The sequence below is a fragment of the Lagopus leucura genome, unplaced genomic scaffold, assembly GCF_019238085.1.
Source record: "Lagopus leucura isolate 7727_CA_CO unplaced genomic scaffold, USGS_WTPT01 Super-Scaffold_73, whole genome shotgun sequence".
Classification (NCBI taxonomy): Eukaryota; Metazoa; Chordata; class Aves; order Galliformes; family Phasianidae; genus Lagopus; species Lagopus leucura.
Window position 1 is genome coordinate 98,340,660 of NW_024962252.1, and position 22,600 is coordinate 98,363,259.

The following is a 22,600-nucleotide window of genomic DNA, read 5'->3' on the forward strand; positions in this document are numbered from 1 at the left end:
TGCTCTTTTGGGGGTATTGTAACAGGTTACTTAATTTTATCCTGGTGGTAAAACTATTCCACACTACAGAATATTTAATTCCCAGAGAAAATAATGTACTTCCAAGGGGTTATTTTTAAAAAATTCAAGTAAATGCTGGGGTATTGTGATTTCTAGCTTCATTATCCCAAAACAGGATACTCCTGTTTGTATCAAGAGGTGACGGGATAGCACTGCAATAACACTGCAAAAAAAAAAACTGCGTAACGCAAGCTATTCATGTGGCCATTTTTATTTAAACAACAGGATACACAAACAGCTCTCAGTGCAAGTAATGGAGTTACTTTTTCATTCTCAAAAAATAAATCCCACCTCTCTGAAAGCTCCAGGAAGGTCAATCATACAGCATAAACTGAAAAACCACTTCATCCACCTGACCTACAGCAGAAGGGCTCCCTATGCACGCTAACGTGATGGTTAGTAATGGCTGTCTACTTAAATACCTGAGGTAAAACTGGTGACCACGTGGAGGCTCGGTCATAGAATCATTCAGGTTGGAAAAGCTCACCAAGCTCGCTCCGCCCACTAACCTCGTCCCTCAGTGCCAAAGTTCGCGCCACCACTCCAACGACAGCCGCCACACTCGCGGCCGCGACTTATCTTACGCCCTGCGCATGCGCACGACAGCACCGCTGCCGCAGTTCCGCCGCCGCGCCGCGCGATTGGTGTGTCCCGCCGCAGCCGCCGTAGTGCTGCTGGCCGGCGCGTGGTGGGCCCGTGGTTGGAGCGGCGCGTCTCAGGTGGGGCGACCGGCACGGCTTAGAGCGGGGTGCGGTCCTTCGCGGCAAGGGTCGAGGGGGGAGCGGGGCCGTGTTTCCCTCGGATCGGTCCGTGGGGAAGAGCTTTGTTGTATTAGCTCCCAAATGGTGTTTTAGGGTATGAAACGCGGGGAGAGCCAGCCTGAAGTCTGGCTTGGGATGGAACCTTTTGGGTCGATAAGGGCTCGTTTAAGGCGCCGTTAGCTGACAGCCGGCTGAACGTGAGCCAGCAGTGTGCCCAGGTGGCCAAGAAGGCCGACGGCACCCCGGCTTGTGTCAGCGGGAGGGCGGCCAGGGGGAGCAGGAGGTGACGGGCCCTCCGCTGGGACAGAAGTGGTGGGATCACCTGGACATGTCCCAGAGCCGTGGGGATGTGGCACTGCGGGCAGTGGGCACGGTGGGCTTGTTTATCTTAGTGGTCTTCTCCAACCTTAGTGATTCCTGCATGTGCATTTGGGAAAAATAATGTTAGAAATCTTGCTTCTGTTTTTTGTTAATATGGGGTGTGTGTGTGTGGGTGTGTGTGTGTTTTTCATTCCAGACTTCAGTGACATCAAAAATGGCATCCCAGAAGGAAATACTGAGCGATGGGCGGTTCAGCCGCGTTGCCCGGGATCCCAGGTTTTGGGAGATGCCAGAAAAAGACCGTAAAGTCAAGATTGACAAACGCTTTCGAGCAATGTTTCATGACAAGAGGTTCAAGCTGAAGTGCACAGTGGATAAAAGAGGTCGACCTGTTAACTATACCTCTGTAGAGAACCTCAAGAAGTTCTATGCCTTGTCGGAATCTGACTCTGAACTTTCAGAAGATGAGAGCGAAGTACGTGCAGAAAAGAAAAAAAAGAAGAAAAAAGCTAAGCCTAAGGAAGGAGATTCTGTAAAACCAATTCCTCAGGAAGAGAGTAAAATGAAAAAACAAGGGGTGGACCAAGCATGTAAAGATGACCCTCAGAACGAAGGACAGAAAGTTGCATCTAGATTCAAATTGAAAGAGGTCTCCAAGAAAACCAGAACAGAAATGGATGACTCCCAGGGAAACAAGGACCTTTTATGCGATACAGAAAATGAGGAAGGAGGTGAACCAAAAGGAAGGTTGGTTTCAGTTCAAAATAAGCAGAAGACTTCAAAGCCAAGAGGTGCTAATACAGTTAAAGCTGCAAAGAGGGTCTGTTCTGTACAAGGAAAAACACAGGAATCAGGTTAGTTTTTACAATAACAGATAGAATTTGGCTGTACTTATTTTGGTATTGTTCCTATTTTATAAATGAAAAACACTTTTTTCACTAAATCAACCAGAAGAGCAGACTTGGGTTATTACTAATGGCAGTGAGCTGCTCACAGAATCAGTACGTGTTCTTCAGTAACATTGGAGACAGTCATGGCCTTCCCATTGATGGAGCCAAAATTGTTTGTTAGGGTAGTAAGAAACATGAAATATCACAGAATCGTAGAATGGGCTGAGTTGAAAAGGACCACAACACTCATCCAGTTCCAACCCCCTGCTATGTGCAGGTCACCAACCAGCAGCCCAGGCTGCCCAGAGCCACATCCAGCCTGGCCTTGAATGCCTCCAGGGATGGGGCAGCCACAGCCTCCTTGGGCAACCTGTTCCAGTGCCTCACCACCCTCTGGGGAACATAAAATAAAATGATATCATTCTGTCAGTTTTAAACCAGTAACGCAAGTAGGGGACCAAAAAGCAATAAATGAGAAGCAGAACACTTAATACTGATGTTTGAATTTCCCTGATGTAATTTGTTCCTGCATTGTTCTACCTTCCAGAGATTCTTTTAATCAGCATGAAAAAAAGCTTAAGATGTTTTTTCCTCTCTGTAAAAGATCATATGAGTTTACAACATAAAGTCAGATACCTAATATTTGTGTTTTAGTGACTGCTTGCAGAGACAGCGGTGCTGAAAGTGACATCGGTGAAAGCCAATTAGAGGAAGAAATTTCTGCAAGGGAAAGTTCTGAGTGTATGCAATCAGAAGAAGAGTTGGAAGACAATGGGGAAACAGATGAGGACGAGGAGTCAGAAGACAGTGAGGAAACAGATGAAGGTGGTGATTCGGAAGATGGAGAAAGTGATATAGAGCCTGATCTGGCTAGAGGTATAGGGAACATTGAAACAAGCTCGGAGGATGATGATGACTTAGATGATCTATTTCCAAAGGAGCCAGAGATTGAGCATTCATGGGGTGAACTAGATAAAGATGCCCCTCGTGGAGATGAGGTAAAATTGCTCCTGCATGTGACAGGTTACTATGTGAATAACTGAAAGATGCACAGTCATAACTTTGTTGTACACTTTTGACTATGTAACAACTTGTGAAGGTTTCTGTCAGAACAGTTTTTGGACATTTTTGATTACAAAATGCAAGTGATTGGTGAAGTTGGCCATGAATGTGAGACCTTAAGTGTTCTCTGATGTCTCCCTCTGTCTCTAAGCAGAGGGTCATCTGTAGATAGATAAGCTCTATCTGTAAGTGGGGGAAAAAACAAATGGAACTGTGCTTTTAAAGGAATTCTAGAGTTTAAATAGTTCTGCTGTTGTTGGCTACTGATTTGTTTTTCACTTTTTAAATATGAATTCTCTAATTCATGCTTAAATAATAAGTTATTTAACAAGGAAGCAGGACTTTAAAAATGGTTATGTTTAGTTCATACAAAAATCACAGTACCACAGTGCTGTTATAATACTGTGTTAGTTATTGCTGTTGTGACTAACCACGTGTTAACAAAATCTGAAGCGCTGGTGTTATAAATCTAGCCTTAATTCTGTGATTAATGCAGTCTAGCATATCTGTTGTTGCTTTACCACTTGGATCCTTCTATCTGCTGTGTTGGTGCTTCAAGCCTTTAGTAATTAAATAGGTATCAAGTCTCGAGGAAAATGATGTTTGTATTTTTTAAGTAGAGCTTGTTGCTGACTTCAGTGTTTACATAGAACAGTTGTTAGAGAATTGTATATTCTCCATAGTGGTCAGGAATTAAACTTTTCTTCCCCCCCCCCCCCCCCCCCCCCCATTCAGATTACAAGCAGACTGGCAGTTTGCAATATGGACTGGGATAGACTTAAAGCTAAGGACTTGCTGGCTTTATTTAATTCTTTCATACCCAAAGGAGGAACTATATTTTCTATTAAGGTAAGACCTGATTTCTAAAAGAAGGAAGTGGCTTTTTACTCTAAAGCTGGGGGAAAGCCAACAAAATAAAAGCAAAGGAAGTTAATTAGGTGGAAGAACCAAGACACGATAAATGAGAATTAACATGTGTTGCATCGGGGCCATGCCCACCGCCCTCTGGGGCACAGCCTTTCCCTCACCCCCACCTGCCCTCCCCTGACGCAGCTCCATGCCGCTCCCTCAGCCCTGTCACTGTACAGACAGCAGAGCTCAGCGCTGCCCTCCACTCCCTGGGGGAGCTGCAGCTTCCATCAGGCCTCCCTTCAGCTCCCCTGCTCTGTGCAAACCAAGGGACTTAGCTGCTCCTCACGTGTCTTCCCCTCTAAATTCTTCCCTGTTTTTGTAGCCTAAAATGTAAAGCGTAACTGCTTTCTAGTGATGGGCTTGGATTCTGAAGCTGTTAACATATTGTGTTTACGATGTTGGCTCCAAGTGCTGTTTCGCTGAGATTAATAGTGAAGTTTTCAAAACCTTATAGAGGGAGACTCCATTTCCTTAGCTAGATTGCCTTTCAGTAGTCTATCTGGTAGATAACTCAGCCTTAAACCTGGAGATTTCTAAATGCACTTCAATTCCTTTTGTCGTTGCCCACTATTGTTTGTTTTTCAACAATTTTGAATTATTTATAAACTGGTTACCTTCTGATCAAAGTAATGTTTTTCCAGTTTTAGTGCTTGCCTGCAGCAGAAACTTCCTGAGTCAGTCTAGTAGCCCTTTCTGAAGAGGGCGATAGTAAGATGAATGAAGTTACTGCTCCTATTAGTTTTCATCTGTCTCAAAATAGTCTCTTGTTTAACAGTCTGTTCACTTCCTTGTCTTTCCTTTAAGGTTAAGAAGATATTAAAACTTGTAGAATTGAACCCATATCTTTTTTTCTCTCTAAAAATCAGTGAATTGTAAAAGGCTTGGTGTGATCTTATTCTTAACTGGTATACAATTTGCTCCACAGTTAAAATTTATGTTTGTATTGTTTTATTTCTAGATTTATCCTTCAGAGTTTGGAAAAGAAAGATTGAAAGAGGAAGAACAACAAGGGCCTAAGGAACTGTTTGATCTTCCAGAGAACACCACAGAGAAAGACGAGTATTAACTTAATCTTCAAATGAATCTTAATTCCCTGATTAGCTGCTTGTTACAGAACTTCATTTACTGGAGTCTCCTGTAGACATTTTCATTTTGTAGCTTTTTCAAGGGATATATCAGGCCTGACCCTAGCTCAACAGGAATGCATGTAATAAATGCATTATGATAAAACTTGCAAAAAAAAAAAAATGTTACCAATAGGAGACTTGAAAACTTTTGTTGCTCGTTGCAATAATAAATTGAATGTGTCAAGAGTTCAATATATGATTTTTCTCTACCAATTGCCACTCGCACAAGAAAAACCCCTTTGTTGCTTGCTATTAAAATTTTTATCAGCACAACCAACATGGACTTTAACCTAGCCCAAAAATTCCCAGGTTGAGATCTCTTGAATGCTACCAGCTGCAGCCCAGGCAGGCTGAGCTCATCAGGCCTGGACTTCAGATCCAGGCTTCTCCAGTCATGGAGTAACCATACCTGTATATGAAAATGCTTTTCACCAGCTTTGCCAGGAGTCAAGGGTGCAGGTTTCAGTTCAGCTAAATAGGCTCAAACACTTTGATGGGAAATACTGATTGCTGCTTTCTGTGGCCTGCATAGAGGCATGCAGAGGTGCCCTGTGCGGGGACTCTAACCTCACAGTGCTGGTAGGAGGCAGAGTCTGATAGAGTTGCAACTATATAACGTGTTGAGGCAATTAGAAAAACATCAGTAATTTGAAAAGTTGGAAAATTTAATAATGTCAATCTTAGAATGTTAGCTCTTTGGGTGGAAAATGCACTGAGTGAAACACAGCCTCCTTTAACAGAGCTGTGTGAATTCTTTGAGTAAAACTGAATAGGTATTGGTGGAATGTCACGTTGTTTAACATTTAACCTTATAAAGACAGGGAGAGCGTTTCAGTGATGCATATATTTAAGGAGTTGAATTACAATATTTTGCAGATGAAAGCTTGTTTAAGCCAGCTCACTAATTCTGTTGTTTTCTGCTTTTGCAGGCTTTATAAGGAAAAGCTGAGGGAATATCAGTTTAAGCGACTGAAGTACTTCTATGCAGTTGTAGAATGTGACTCTCCTGAAACAGCCAATAAAATTTACGAGGAATGCGATGGACTGGAATTTGAAAGTAGCTGCTCTTTTATTGACCTCAGGTAAATCTGATGGTGGCTTTCTTATATATCCAAAGGGGGAAAGGGCACAAATAAAAAAAATCAATTTAGAATAATATGGATTGGGCGATATTTATTCTCTAACCAAAGTTGAGGTTATTATTATTTTTAAATTAAGGTGCAGGAGATAGTGGCAGTTTCATTTGTTGTTGCTGGGTTGTTTTTTTTTTTTCTTCTGTCTACTTGTCCCTTAAGTATCTTTATATAGAAATGAAAATTTGGGGCATATCTACATAGAGAAATTACAATAATTCCTGTTGAATATTCAGCCTTATTGGCAAAATTAAGCAATGTTTTAAGATACACATCAAAAAAAACATCAACTTGCAACTCTCATGTTTAGAAGTAGCTTTTCTTTTTCACTTTTTGTCTGTTTTTCTGGATTTATAGCACAGAGCACAAACATAGCTGCTTTTTTCTGAAGCTGCAGTACATCACCATGTTACTCCCTATGAGCTAGAGGCTCTAATATTTCATAAGTTGTGTTAGAAAATTTATAATTTTTAATTACAGTTGTGCTTTGTTGCTAGTATTTCCTTTTGTTATGAAAGAGCCTGCTAGTCTAGGCAGGAGAGAAATAACTAAATCATATTAGTGTTTGAAGAAGCTGGCTTTGTCTCCTGGGAGCTGTGCTGTGGACACTCTTAGAAACCATGAAGGATAAGTTTCAGGCCAAAAGAGCTTGTAATTTTTCATGCTTATGTAATGGCACCAAGACCAGCACAATGAGAAGATTGTTTAAAAAAAAAAAATAATAATAATTCTTACCTGTCTCCAAAGATCTAGGCTTGCAGAAAAACTCCAGAAAAGAAGGATTTTCAGTAAGAGAGCCTTCCTTGGTGGCAGTCAGCCCTTAAATGAGGTCTAGAGAGGGGTAGAGCCTCGCTTCACCCTTCTGGTATTACAGATAAATTACCTTCATCTGTGCTCCTGGGGCTGACTGTCTTTTCTCCAGGTGCTCAATCAGTGATTCAGCCCTTGACTCAGTAGTTTCCCTACATTCCACCCCTTCATGGCCTGAACCACTGATTGAGCCAGCTGGAGGATGAGCCTTCCCTGATACAGAGATCCAACGCACCACGATGCTCACACAGTTGCCTATTGAGATGCAGGTTGACACAAAGTAAGATGATTGATACATGAACTCCAACTTGTGGTTGGAGTTCATGTTCTCTCATGGTTCAGTTCTTGATAGTGTTACTGGAGGCACTCAGTTGTTTGGTACAGGTCCATCTCATGTTCCATCAGTCCCACATAGGCCATGGCCAGGTGTCATGCTCCATGTCACAGCGACACTGGAACACTTTGATGACATTTTGCTCCTTCTGGTGATCCTAGGAACTCTTAAAGACTCACAGAGTAGTACAGATATTTCAGAGATACCCACAGGGGAAGGTCTGCCCTCCGAGGCAAGATACAGGCCATGTTCCTCTCTTGAGTCAACACTTCAGGTTGCTCTGGGGCATATCTCAGCTGTCTATTCCACACCCTTTGGCCAGATATCTGTGATTGCATTACTATATCAGGCACCAAAGGGGGGGTTCTGATCTGCCATAGGGACATGATGAGAGTTTCCTTAGCAATGAAGACCAGAGTGTTGACCACGATGTCTGTAGGCCATGTGCTGATTACTGGAGAGACTACTGAGCTTCCCACCTCCAATAATCTCCACCAGGGTGCAAGTGGGCCACACCACTTTGATCCTACTTGCACCTTCCAGGGCAATTCTGTTCTGTGGGTACAGAGTTCTACATTGTCAGGGGCAGGGAGCAGTAGATTATTTTCATTAACAGTTTGGGGTCTTGCATGATTGTCAGAGGCCACAGTTTGGATCCTAAGATGGGAAGCCCAAGTTATCTGAAGCATCTTAAGGGCGCTGGGTCTGCCATCCCTAGGTCTTTTGTTCAGCTCCCACAGAGTTTCATGCAGTCTCTTCATCCACCCCTGCAGAGACCCACAGTCTATTTTCAGAGCAGCCTTAAGGATCCCGTTATAACGTTCAGTTTGACGCCTGCTCCCATTGGATTATACAGCAGATGAAATCACCATTCAGTGGCGTTTTCTTCTGCCCATATGCCACCACTAACTTGGTTAAGGCCTTGGTGGTGTAGACTTTTGGTACCAGGTAGACCTGCATCAGTCCATTTGCCATTTGGACGCAAGTTAATGCATACCTGGCCCCCTCAGAACACAGGAGAGGGCCTATATAATCAACTTGCCACCTTTGATGAGGGTTATGTCCTCTGGCAAGGGGGGCAGTCATCTCTGGCAAGGGTTTTGGTCTCATCCTTGAGCAAGTGTTGCAATCATGACATGCCTGGATGATGTCTGACATTGTTCTGTGCGGCCTCGGTGCTTTGACTGCTGGCCACATCATCTTCTGTCCAGCATGTGTTAGCCAGTGGGCAATGTTCTCAGAAGGAGAGTGCTCAGTCCACCATACTTGAGCCAGCATGTCAGCCTCATCATTTCCTGGTGACTGCAGGGGGTGATGTCCCTGAATGTGGTAGACACGTTCTGTGCTTAACCACATTGCATACATCTAACCACATCTCCTGGCCCCTGATTATTTTGTGTTCATGTTCTGTATTTGTGAAAAAGACTGTTCATACTATGAATCTTCCCAGCATGTTTGAATAATAACATATTATCTACCTTGAAGATTTATTCCAGATAATGTTACATTTGATGATAAGCCAAAGGACACAGCCTCAGAAGTGAATGTATCTGGATATAAGCCAAAGTACTTCACATCTGCTGCAATGGGAACATCAAAGGTATCTTTACAATGTTTTCATAATGTTTTTCTAATTTGTTTTATTGCCAGCTTACAAATGATAGAAGTAGTAAAAATGATAGAAGGAAAACCTTCCTGTTTTTGTTCACCACTTCAAAATAGAGACATCAAACATACTACAAGATGTAAGCACGTTACAGAGTCCCAAGTTGTGACCCCATAAATAAGCTTCTTTGTTAAAAACTGAAGAAGACTGCATTTTTTACTTCATTTTATGTCTGTTTCAAGTTACACGTGGACTTACTTTGTTATCTACAACTAAATCACGTAATTTGCTGAAAATAGTTGTTTGTGTGCAGTTCAACAAGAATGTTTTTAGTGGTAGTGTCAGGCTTACACAATTGCTTCCCCTCCTTATAGTGATCCACTCTTACTCAGACTTATGTGAGAGCCAAAACGTTCATCTGGCCATGAAATGAACTATATTGGAGAATTGATTAGATGAGAACCAAGTTGTTTTGATGGGATGGTTTGTCAGATTAGTTTCATTTTCTAGCTGAGGCTGCAGTTGTGCAAACACTTTTCTTGTCCCTGTTGCAATCCATGTGTGATTCCAGGATCCTCTAGAGCTGGAGGAGGAAAGTTGGCGACCACTGCTTCAATTCCAGTATCTGCTGCCACAAAGGAAATTTGGCTTACGGAGATTTAGTGTTGTGTGACAGGATGTTATGGAACCCTTAAATGCAATAGGAAAATTCTTCATTCTTTCATGTAGTTAAAACTCCTTGAAATGCTTTTTTGAAGAAGAAATCAAAATTGTAATTCAATTGATTTTAATAAATGATTATTTTAGGAAATCGTTGTGGAGAATACTAGCAACACATTTATATTATCTATACCACTTAGGAAGCAATTTTCTTTTAAAAGTGCTTTAGAATGTTTAATTTTAACAGATTGGCTTCTACAAGCAGCTATCCTATTTTTAAGGTAGATATCACATGGGATGAAACAGATCATGAACGAGTAATGTCACTTAGCAGAACTTTTAATAAAGAGGAACTTCTGGACATGGATTTTCAAGCTTATTTGGCTTCATCTAGTGAAGAAGAGGAGGAAGAGCAGCAAGGTACCTTCATTAATAAATGTTGAGCACAAAGTCGTTAGCTACAGCACTTTAAATGTGAGTCAAATGTACAAATTCCATATAATTAGAAAATACTTGAATGTTTCCTTTTGCAGTGACAATATTATACTCCTTATTGAAAAGCTGTGGTCAGGTTCTTCCCAGAGCTAAATGTCTCTGGATGTGGCACATACTTACTCCTTTGGGTGTGTGACTTTGAGATGGATGGACATCAGTGGTGAGCTTGATGGTAGCTGTGGTTCACTCTTTTCAATTAGGAAATGCATGGAGTGATGATACAATGCTGACAGATAATGAAAGAAAAATTTCAGCTAGGCCTGACGACACGGAAGCTGTGGAGTTTCTCAGATTTACTTTTTCCCTTTTTCTCTCTCTTTTTTTTTTTTTTCTTTTTGAGTTAAATACAGATTTCAGAAACAAACTTCTGCAGTGTTTTGCGTATGTAGCAAGAAAACGTATGTTGAACTTTCTAAAACATCTCTGAAGCCACAGTTGAGATGAATTATTTAGGCCTATTTCTGATTCTTGAAATAAATAATGTCACTGGTATAACCTCAAAATGGCCAAATTCTTTTTGAAGACAAAGTAAACAATTCTGCTGTGGAACTGAGAAAGTCTATTATCTGATGTTGGAAGTGCATTAGGGAGACAGGGTGACTGAATTTTATTTTCTTTACCCTTGCTTTGAAAGAGATTCCTGCTGTTGTGTTTTCCATTTGTCATGCAAGGTCTGTTTACCTGGTATAATTAAATTTTAATTAAGCCAAGTATAATGATTATAATTTGAGTGATTTCAAGTAGCAAGATCACAGTTCATCTAAATTGCAGCTCACTTTCTTTATTGCTGATCTGATGATTCTGCTACAGAAAAGATGCTTTTTATTATACATTTGACTGATTTTTTCTAGAGATTGTGGTGGCTATCCAGTTCATTCTGAGTGAAAAACATCAGAACATTTTCTTGTGGCTATTTTTTTTACTGTTCAGAAAGTCTGAAAAATCTGTTGGCAAAAATCATTACTGTCTTAACGTCCACCAGAAGGTGGCTCACTTTCCTTTTCTTGCAGCTGCTGTCAAATGTTCTTCATTTGCTCATGGAGTGAAAAGACTCAAAGTTTTTTGAGATGATGAGTATTTTGAGTATGGCAATACGTGTCACTGCTTAAATTCCTCCCAGCAAAATTAGCAAGACAGTAAAACATACAAATTTGCATTCCCTTCATTATCCAGTATCACAGAATCATTCCGGTTGGAGAAGAACACTAAGATCATCCAGTCCAACCAGCAGCTCACCCCCTCCATGCCCACTGACAGAGGTTTTAGAACACCTCCAAGGACAGCGACTCCACCACCTCCCTGGGCAGCTGTGCCAGTGCTTTTTAAAAGTTTACTGCAGGTCATATTGTAATTGTTTTGTTTTGGTGGTGATGATAGGACAGATCAACAACTTTTCTCAGATTTTTTTTTTTTTGTCATCTAAGTACAGGAATTCTAAACTTGGTTACTTTTTCTGGGAATGATACAGGAAAATGCCTGGGATTACTTTATTTATTGCCTTAGGTGCATTTCCTAACTGTGAAATTCAACTGACCACTTTGAGGCTGTCTTTCATACCTTTCTTCATCTTTTTAGGGGAAGGTGTAGCTCATGAAATGGAAGATGACAAACCCAGGAAGAGCCAAAAAGATGATGAAGAGCAAATTGCCAAGTATAGAGAAATTTTGCAAAGCATCCAAGAAAAAGAGAAAAAGCAGGAAGAAAAGGATATAGAAATGGAGATTAAATGGGTTCCAGGTAGGCTTTAATGTTTTCTTTTGACAGTACGTATGAGCCCTGGAACCTGTTAGATTCGTTTGCAAGTTGATTTGATTTGCTGTAATAGCAGAAGTGCTCTAGAAAAGAAGAGAGGCTATTCTCTTGGTTAGACAGTCAGACAAATAGGAGCATTTGGTGACTGTTCAAAGGATTTCATTGCAGAGAAAGACTGGGAAGGTGTGACTTGTCCATTTTGGGGGCAGCAGGTGTTGCATTGCTTTGGGAGTGTAAGACTGCAGGCTGATACAAGGACACAGCCTGATCTGCTATTGTAACCAGTGAGACCAGAGCTGTGGTAGAATGCAGCCTCTTCTCCACTGGTGTGCAATTTCCATTTGGGAATGTGAATCTCAGTTGTACTATTAATTTTGAATTAACTTGGGCAACTTTTGCTTTATACAAATTCTCCTTTTTAAAGTTCTTATTCTGTGTATGTGCAAATTTGGTGAAATCAATCAAACTGAATGAATTTGTCCTACCTAGTTCTTCATAAGACTTTGATTTGAAAACATGCATTGCATTAAAATAGTTATGACCTTTAGTTGTATAATTTGAATAACTTCTGATGAGCATTCTGCCAGCACACTTTAGAGAAGGCAATTAATATGTGTTATAGGACAAGTGCATACTAGCAAAGCCCATCAACTTGTCTTACTTCAAATGCCCACAGCGTGTCAGTATTTCCATTGCTGGAGTTGCTCTGTTAATACCTTTTAATTCTTAGTATTACTGAGCATTGGAGGCAGCAGAGTTTTCTATTATAAGATTTTGCAAAGATATTCAGTTGCAGCATGTCATGCAGAAGCTGGAAACCACAATGGAAACATTTATGCTAGGAATATGTTGTGTTTACATGTGTCAGGCATTATTCAATATTGGACAAGAGCATTCAGATTTTGGAAACCTCAGTTTAGTCTGTGGTACTGGTGCTTGGCTGCCTTGCCTTTCCTGGCTCTTGCATCTGTCAGTCTACTTCAAAACTCCTGCTTATATTCAACCTCCTGGCAAAATTTAGTCTTCATTGATTTCAAGCAACATTTGTAGAGAAGGTGCAGCGCTACTGAAGGAGAGGATTTTTGAGGGTGGAATGTAGTCACTGCGTGCTGAGCAGCACTTTATAGTTCTGGCAATACACACAGCTGAGGTTAAGCTTTCCTAGGGGACAGAAGTACATTAGTTATTATCTTGTTTCTCCTTGATCAAATGTGCTTATTGAAATTCCAAACGAATTATGTTCCTCTTGGAGTAGTCTGGGAATTCAAAAATAGTTTCTGTGTTCATCTCTTAAGACTCCTTAAATTAGTTCTAGGGAAGTTCTGTCTGTTGGAATATTTTTATTATCAAACTTTGCCGGGTTCTGATTGACTGACTGCAAAATCACTTTGCTGCCAATACATTTAATAGAGAGAGAGCTACAACAGTTGAACTGAAGGGTGTTTTCAATAGATATGCAGACTTGAATTCATTTCAAAATTTGAGTTTGGGCACCAATATATTTACTCATGGTTATAGAAGACATACTGTGCAAGTTATTCCGTTATTCTTGAATCGTAATAGCATTAAATAAAGCATAGTGCCAGCAAAAACAAATTAGGTGCAGTTCCAACTTTCTTTGGTCTATTTCTTTTAGGTACAAAATCAGTGTTATATTTAGCCACCCATCTGCTTTCTTAATCATATCTCATTTGAGAAACAATCGCTATGCATCCATATCCAGCTCCTAAAGCTCCCTTTAGAAGGCGAAGAAGAGGAAGGCCACAATTGCCATTCTTAATGATATTCAGGCAGGTTTTCATACAGTTTTTTTTTATTGGACCTGAAAATGTTTAGCTAGGATTAAAGAAACTTTGACGTTTGCTTTCAAGAGAGCAGGGTAAGGTGCTACATGTAAGATGAACTTGCTCAGTTAGATTTCCTGAGATTTGAGAAGCATCTTTCTAGCTCTTTACAGCTTGCAACTCTCATAATTATTAAATTTTTGGAAGTTTCCAAAATAACTGTTTGGAGAAACAAATTCTGTCCCACCCATCCTCCCTCTCCATTCCTGCAGTGTGCAAAGCAATATAGTTACGTTTGCTGTAGTATTATCACTTCTGATCATTTACTTCAAGTGTGATCTAGTGTGCTAACATGTATTACCTTTCTACCCTCTTTTCATGACCACTGTTTGTAAAGATTAAGTGAGAATAGTGATTCATTTATTCAAAAATATAAATAATGTAGATTAGGGATAAATTAACATTTTCTATGACCAGTTAATAATTCTACCTACAGTAAACAATTCCTTTCCACTTCTGCAATCAAAAGTCTTTTGGCCACTTAAATACACGCTGATTCTCAGGAAGTGAGCAGTCGTTTTTTCCCCAAAGTTACTGAAAAATAATCCAAAGTAATAGTGGTTAGTTTCTGGGAAGCACGTGGCTCCATTTTTATTGATTCTGGAGATCAAGATCTGTACTATTGAAAAACACTAAATTATGGTTCTGTTTGCACCTGGGTTTCTTCCTGACTTTTTAAAATTGAAAGTCATTGTTTATTCTGGGTATAAATATTATAGCTATAAAATAGGAACAGTGAAGAGATTCTTTTTTTGAGGTGACATTTCTATGCACCATTGAATGATGCACGTTATAGGAAGCTCCATTCTGTTTCCAGAGCAGGATCCAATTACGTTTGGTAATTTGGCCTTATTGTCCAGTTCATAACATGTGTTCAGGAACTTGGTTGTACACTGAATGGTGACACAAAATATTTAGGAGCTACTAGGGTTATAATCCTATGGAAAAGATAAAACATGATCTTATATATAAAAATGATCTTATTTATAAAGATGTTGCTCCAACCAATACTTGTATTGTTTTCATGGACTTTTTAAAGAAAAATTAAGGAAAAAAGAAAACGTTTGAATTGATCTCATTTTTTTAACTTGCTATTTTTTGTTCTAGGCCTGAAAGAAACTGCTGAAGAAATGGTCAAAAATAGGTTGGAAGGAAAGGATAACCTCACTCCATGGCAAAAATACCTGGAGAAGAAGAAAGAAAAAAGAAATCTTAAAAAAAAGAGGAAGGTAATGTCTGCTGTGGTCAGATGCTGGCGGAGCTGCTGTTTGTTTGTTCTTCTTAAGTCGCAGCTCTTGTTTTGTATTAAAAAAAAGGAAAAAAAGAGTTACATAATGTACAGTACTGTTTTAAGGTTTGAATGTGGAGTGGTCACTCATTTGGGAAGGTTAGAGTGCCTCATGAAGTCTGCAGAGCTGTGGGATGTTCAGCATAACACTGATACAATTTCATTAATCTGTCTGATTTCTAACATGTCACTTTTCAATGCATTCATGTCTTTTTTCAACACATTGATGTCTTTTTGTCACAGTATGTTTGTGGGGGAAAGTAGTTAGAATACACAGTGGTTGTAATTTTAGACCTTTTCAGCCTAAAATAAAACAGATGCTTGTTGCTGAAACAGCAAAGAATGGATAGCCTTGAAGAACTATTCAACTTTGAAATTGCAAAAGCAAATTTGGTAAATATGTCTGTATAGGAAGAGCCTTTTTGCAATGTGAAAATTGCTGTTGCTTTCTTTTCACACGTGGGAGGTAACTGTGTGGTAACTGCAGTGGCAGAGATGTGCAGGAATAGGCAGATAAATGAAATGTTTGTTCTATTACTAGATGTAGCTAGGTTGTAATTGTTGTCTTTGTAGCAAGTAAGAGCAATCAGGTAGTGTTTATGCAGCTAGAACTACATCCTGTGCAAGTATTTGGTGGTATGGTTGGCCTACTACAGTGCAGTCCGTGGCTGCAGCTGATGGAGTTCCTTGGTCTGTGTAAACTGTTCTTCTTCAGGTAAAAGGACAGCTTTCATTCTGTGGTGCGGGCTTTAAATTGTGAATTTGTCTACTAGCAGTTTTCAGTCAGTTCTAGTTAGGTGATGATTCAGCACAAAGTATTTTGGTTTTTCTCGTTTCTGGCAGAAGGAACGTTTAATTGCAGCGAATTTTTAGAAGTTGATATGATGGTTGAAATAATGCTTGTGTTTTGTTACAGGCTACTGCTGAGAGAGAAATGAGCGAAGATGAGATTCCCTCTGATGTTGATCTCAGTGATCCATATTTTGCTGAGGAACTTGGAAAAACAGGTGAGTTAAGACAAGTAACTTCTGGAATAAACGTGCCTTTTTCTTTACATAATGAACCAAAGAAAGGCAGAGGTGGCATGTTCAGAGTGAACTTTTCCAATTCAGATTTTTGGGATATCTTTTTTTTTTTTTTTTTTGTGGTGTTTTAGTTAGCTGTCAGTTTGATGACAAATTTATTCTGAGTATGATTTTGGGGGTTAGAATTTGAAGGTCAGGATAATCAAGATGTGCAGATTCCTGGCTTTTCATGCTTTTGGAAGCCAAAACCTAGGAGTGATTCCTACAACACCGTATTAAGAATGTTAGCAACAGATTTTCACATGCCACAAGTCAAGAGTAAGCATCCTTTAATCTGACACCAACCACCACAGTCTTGTGTCTTCAGAGTTAGAAGTTTATGTTAGGAGAAAGTAAATAACTCAAAAACAAAAGGAAAGAAAGATGCCACTTCCTCCAGCACCTTCTTGTTTTTCATTAGCAAGAATATGTAGGTACTCTCATACTAATATTTGCTGTGTCAATGTTGAATCCAAAGTCTCCAAGGCAGCACACTTCTGCCGTATGTAAGAAGTTCTGTGTGTCATTGAGGGGCTTACTGACTGTAACACGTGAATGTAAGTTCACTTTTGATAAGCCGAGGCATTTTAAGGGGAGCAGGACTGTAAGGAGGTGTTGGACACCGGCTCTCAGTTCTTGTATTCTGTGAAGCACTATGAAAGCAGAACTTAAAGTTCTGTGAAGTCTGCTTGAGTGTGTGTTTGTCAGGTTTGTCTTTGTTCCTGAAACCTGTTAGCAAAGCAAGCAACGATTCTCACAGGGAGCAATGCTTCAGCTCAGGAGGAGGTGAGGGAGGCTGAGGGAGTTGGGCTTGTTCAGCCTGGAGAAGAGAAGGCTGCGGGGTGACCTCATTGCAGCCTATCAATACCTGAAGGGAACCTACACCCAGGAGGGGAGTAAACTCTTCAAAAGGCCTGACCAGGCAGGACTAGGGGAAATGGTTTTAAGTTGAAGGAGGAAAGATTTAGGTTGGATGTTAGGGGGAAGTTCTTTACTAGGAGAGTGGTTAGGCCCTGGAACGGGCTGCCCAGGGAGGTTGTGGATGCCCCGTCCTTGGACGTGTTTAAGGCCAGGTTGGACGGGGTCCTGGGCAACCTGATCTGAATGTGTATGTTTGGTGGCCCTGCTAGGCAGGGGGGTTGGAACTACATGATCCTTGGGGTCCCTTCCAACCCGGGTGATTCTGTGATTCTGTGAGGTGCAAAGTGAAACAGCTTCTTTGTGCCTGCTATGCCCAAAAAGTATCCATGCAGGATATAGGCATATGCAAATTAGCACATCCAAAATTCATGACAGTCCTTGCTAATATAATAGTACACATAATGGCTGTGCACACAGTACCATGGACCAAGATGTAAAGTGCTGCATATGAGCCCAGATGTTGTATTTCATTTATTTTGGTTAGATATTGTCAGGGGGGGGACAAGTACTTGTCACTTTTGTTTTATGTTAATACATATTGTTTTTAAAAGCATTACAGATCTCTAATTTGACTTGTCCACTTTCAATCCTAGCTTGTTCTTTTCTGTGGAGTCTCAGTAAAGGCTCACCTAAGGCAATTTTTCTTTCTTTTAGCTTAAACTGCTGTGAGGTGTATAGCTGCACAGTGTAATTGCTTATTAACAGGATATCTTCCAGTTCAGGATATTCTATGTGATGTGTTTGCAAAAGGAGGGAGGGATGGACTTCCAGAATGCATTTGAGGACAGGGGTTACGTCAGGAGTATGTTAAAAAGATCAATGATGCCTTTGTGAATTCTGAAACCAAACTATGATGCAAAGCTTTTAGTGCTGAGAGTAATTACAACCTTTAGCTGGGTAAGGTCATAGAAAGAAATGAATTAATTTGTCTCTATGGGAAACACCTTACTTCAAAACTGGCTCCTGATTCATCCCCATCTGCAAGAACACATGTTTTTCAAGACTTGAGGATAAACTCTTTCGTGATTATACTTGTAATGAAAGATGAGGGAAGATAATTGGAGGGGACTTCTTTGAGGTACAGGTAGAAAGGCTGATTGTAGGATAACTGCTATCACTTGGCATCCCCTTGTTTACATTTCTATCATGTTGGCAGTTCTGCAAAGATAAGAATGATTTCAAAGCTACCAAAGTGTTTATTTTTTCCTGCCACATAACAATATAGTATCTGAATCTGATTTTCTTGCACACTTTCTAGAACTAATAAATCAACAATTCAGTTCTTGGGCTTTATCATAGTACTTTATCACAAGAACATTCAGTCTGAACAGTCAATCCTATTTTCATCCCCGTGGTTCTGTGAAGAGTCTTTTTTGCATTGTATTCCTAGCACCTGCACGGCTAATAGCACAGCATAGCTTTAAGCTTACACATAAATTTCAAAACCAACTTGCGTGGGGCTTTTGTACTTAACTAATATATTTTATCTTGCTCAGCAGGCAGATTTGGCCTTCTGTTTTAATTGTTCTTGTTTGATCATTTCTTCTTAACATTGCTGTCTTCTTGAATGGTGGAAATACCCAGTAGACTTTTATACTCAGTTTTCCAAATCTTACACTGAAGTAAGAGAATGAGACTGAAATTTGAGGTTCTGTTGATAGATCATTTATGCTCTCATGCATAAACTTGAATAAGCATGTGAATGCCCTATTTTTGCCCATAGGTTTAAAGAAGAAGGCAGAGTTGGTTGAAAGTAACTCAGAAGATGAAGCTGAAGTTGAAAAACAGAAGGTAAAGTGGTTTAAAGTGCACAGGTTTACACATGTTGCAGTGCCTGAATTCTGCAACTATATAATGTATGTATTTGTGAATGGAACTACCCAGTCTTCTGACACCATATGACTTTAATGGCAAGAGCTTTTGGAATAAAACCACCAAGGAGAATGGTACTTGGTCACTGACTTGAGATATTAAGATTACACCAGGATCTCTTTCTGGAAGATTATAATTGAACACAGCTCAACAGGGTCAAATTATACTGAAGTGTAAGGGCATGGAAACCATACTGGCTGGTTAGTCTCTCTAGCTTTAAAGCATGTCCTGTAGACTTTTAACTTTCATTCATTCTTTCCCAAAATGAAAAAATAAATCCATTTACTAAGTTAGCCTACGTTAGTTATCATTTTGTGATTTGAAAACAAATATAAAATAGTATCAATGCATTATTTCTATGTTATAGTGTACAATTCTCAAATCAGTTTATCAGTATGTTAAAAAATATAAATGTGTATCTGCAGTTATTCAATAAAAGATAAAAATTAACTGTTATATTTAATATTGCACCTCAAAAACATTAATGTCATTATATTTGCAATAATACTGCACTGATAACACTATTTCAACTCGTTTATGTACAGCTATACAGACTTGATCAACATGGTTGTTATATTTTTCATAGAAAACTTTTATTGTGTACTTCAACTCTTATTTTGTGACAGGCTGAAATGGCTCTACTTATGATGGATGATGAGGACGATGGCAGAAAGCATTTTAATTATAAACAGATTGTGGAACAGCAGAACTTGAGCAAGAAGAAAAAGAAACTCTTAATGAAAAAGAAGGAATTACTAGAAGATGACTTCCAGGTAATGATGTGCTTTTGATTTTGGGATTTGAATAGATAAGCTTAGATACTAAACTGTTAGTATCAACTAATTGGGGAAAAGAAACTTTACAGTCCCATACCCTTCTTTCTTGCTCTAAGTTGAAGAACTTGTGTCTTCCCTTTTAGGGAGTTACAGGCTCTTTTCACATGGATTTGTGTAAGATAAAGCAGTATGCAAGGCCTTGTAAGATACGACAGATACAGCCTCGTAAAACTCATTGCTACCTTTGTTCTGATGATAAGCCACTGCATCTTTCATTCTGGCCAGTTCTTAACAAGAAACCTGTCCTTTGTTTGCTGATAGAGACACGTGCAGCACTTGGACGTGCATTCACTCATCTGTTCTACTAATATTATCTTTTGATTCTCTACTCCGCGCTTGATGAATACCTACGATTTGAGCAGCTGCAGGGATGGTGAACAATCTCATAATAAGAGCTGTTACTCCTTATGCAGCTCGTGTTTTATTGTATTTAAAAGCTTTGCTATCATGGGTAAAGGTTACCCAAAATAAATATTATTTTTCTGCCTTCAGGTAAACGTTGCTGATACGAGGTTCCAAGCCATGTTTACATCCCCCTTATTTAACGTGGATCCTTCTGATCCAAATTTCAAGAAGACAAAAGCAGTAGAAAGGATCTTGGAAGAGAAAGCTCGCCGAAGAGAGCAAAAGCAGCAAGATCTTCACGAGGCAAGCAAGGAATGGGAGAACAAGGTGGCAAAGAAAGAGACTAAGAAATCCATAGATCCTGCCTTGTCAATGTTAGTAAAATCTGTCAAAAACAAAACTGAACAGTTTCAGGCAAGGAAAAGACAGAAAATCAAATAACTGATCTTTGTTTCTGACTCTGACTTTTCTTTCCTAACATCTGTTGAAGTTGCTATATCTGCTTTAATTCCTATCCCCCTAAAATTTTCAGAAAGGTCATTGAATTCTAGTGGCAAGTTTTAAAGTGAGGACAACAACAAAAGCCCTTTCCGTCTTGCCCCAAAATGTTTTCTACTGTTGAAAAAACACATCACCAAACAACATGTTTCCATAGCATGCAGTGTCTTAAAGGTAACAGAAGTAGTGAGGATATCTACAGAAATTAGCCACAATTACAGCTGTATTTAAAAGTAAGAAAAACACTTCTGCAGAGAGTTGAGAGCTGAGACTAATCGGTCTTAGTGTCATTAATTCTGAAGAAGTCTATAGATACAGTCACTGATTAAAAAAAGGTTTTAATATAAATACCAATTGAAGAAGTTCTATATACATCCCTTTTGTGTATTTTAATGACCTCTTTTGTATATTTTATATGATTATATACATGCTACATGACTAATTTCTCTTCAGAATTTCCTGGATCTAGTTAAAATTAATTAATGGGGGAAAAAAACACCATTTGGAAGAATGTCATTTTTATGTATCAGAAATAAATGATTGAAAATTTGCCCTAAGGAATTTTGGTAGTTACTTAACTGTGTTGTTTTTTTTCTTTTGTGCTTAAGTAGGAGAGCAGATTTATACAATAGAATACCAAAGAATACTTACAGACCTAGAGAATTAAGTGTTGTTGCTCTTCCCACCCACCTGAACATCCTCAGGCTGACGTTTCAAGTGAGTTGATTATATATAAAGAAAGAACACATCTCTAAAAATGCAAGTGTTTTATATAGTGACACAAAATAGCTTGATTCAGCTATTGGAGCAAGAGAGCAAACAAAATACTAAATATTCAGCAAATTCTGTATTAAATGTTAATGCTTTGTATTTGTTAGCATTTTACATTTCCTTGGACATGGAGAGAGATTCTCTAAACCTGAGTTTGGAGTCTTTCCATGCATTCTTCAGTGCTTTAACTTAAACCCCGATTTTTCCCACTTAGGAAGGACTTAAATTTCAGAGATGATCAAATTTTAGAATGCAGATGTTGGATGATTTCATTTTTTGGAAATATCTGTGTCACCATAAATCTGGGAAAGTGGGCTCTGGGGTAAATGAGCAAAGGAGCTCCTGTTTAACATCTCTGAGGCACGTTGAGAGAAAAGCAGCATATCCTACCACTTCTCCTTTCATCCGCTTTGAAATGGCTCACACTGCTTTCACAGCAGAGGAGGAAGGTCACGAGGGTCGAGGTCAAACCCAGATCAAGGTCAAAACATTGAATGCCATGGGGTCATAGTCAAAAAGTCATGGAGTCACAGCCAATGGACAAAAGGTCAAAGGTTGCATCATCTAGCTCAAAGGTTATGGGGAGCTGCGTGAGGTGGTGTTATGTTGGAGAGGGCAGAGCACTGCGTGGGTGGGTGGATGTTATGTAGATAGGGTGAGGAGCATACGGGGGGCATCATATTGGAGTGTGTAAGCAAGGGTGTTGGGAAGGTAAGCAGTAAACTGTGAAAGGTTATATGGTGGAGACAAGCAATATATGAGGTGGCATTGTGTACTGGGGGTGGCAATACATACAGGGAAGCATTATGTGCGATGAGAGGGCAAGCAGTGTACTAGAGGACATTATCTGGGAGGTGGAACAAGCACTATGTTGGGGCATTACATAGGGAATGGAACACTCTATGGGGGGACATCATATAGAATGCAAGGTGAGCACTATACATGGGGATGTCATATAGAGAAACAAGAACTATACAGGGGCATTATATCGGGAGCAGCAAGCACTATACTAGGGTTGTTGTATAGGGTGGGTAGAGAGCACCATATGGGGGCATATTATATAGGGGTGGTGAGCACTGTACGAAGGGGCCATGATCATCCAGCCCGACCCCAGCCCACCCTCACCATTCATGTACCTCAGTGCCACATCTCCATGGCTCTGGGACACCTCCAGGTGACCCCACCACTCCCTGGGCAGCTGTGCCACTGCCTCACTGCTCTCTGGGAGAAGGAATTGT

General features: G+C 39.9%; 1 protein-coding gene across 2 annotated transcripts; it reads left to right on the plus strand.

Annotated features, from left to right (window-relative positions):
* Positions 1 to 725: 725 nt before the first annotated feature.
* ESF1 (ESF1 nucleolar pre-rRNA processing protein homolog) lies at positions 726 to 21,101 on the plus strand. Of its 2 annotated transcripts, none has more exons than XM_042888702.1 (14): positions 726 to 779; positions 1,339 to 1,996; positions 2,687 to 3,030; positions 3,830 to 3,943; positions 4,965 to 5,065; positions 6,063 to 6,215; positions 8,896 to 9,010; positions 9,958 to 10,096; positions 11,747 to 11,908; positions 14,875 to 14,996; positions 15,972 to 16,062; positions 18,764 to 18,831; positions 19,539 to 19,685; positions 20,241 to 21,101. In XM_042888702.1, the coding sequence occupies exons 2-14, from the start codon at positions 1,357 to 1,359 to the stop codon at positions 20,532 to 20,534; spliced, it is 2,490 nt and encodes an 829-aa protein (XP_042744636.1). In that variant the 5' UTR covers positions 726 to 779; positions 1,339 to 1,356; the 3' UTR covers positions 20,535 to 21,101. The 2 variants fall into 2 exon arrangements, with proteins under 2 accessions (XP_042744636.1, XP_042744642.1); XM_042888708.1 differs by lacking the exon at positions 726 to 779 and adding an exon at positions 787 to 808.
* The last annotated feature ends 1,499 nt before the right edge of the window (positions 21,102 to 22,600 follow it).

Coding starts and splice junctions, on each gene's coding strand:
- ESF1 (XM_042888702.1), top strand. CDS start 1,357: ATGGCATCCCAGAAGGAAATACTGAGCGATGGGCGGTTCAGCCGCGTT. Junction 14,997..15,971: donor ATCTTAAAAAAAAGAGGAAG/GTAATGTCTGCT, acceptor GTTTTGTTACAG/GCTACTGCTGAGAGAGAAAT. Junction 18,832..19,538: donor CTGAAGTTGAAAAACAGAAG/GTAAAGTGGTTT, acceptor ATTTTGTGACAG/GCTGAAATGGCTCTACTTAT.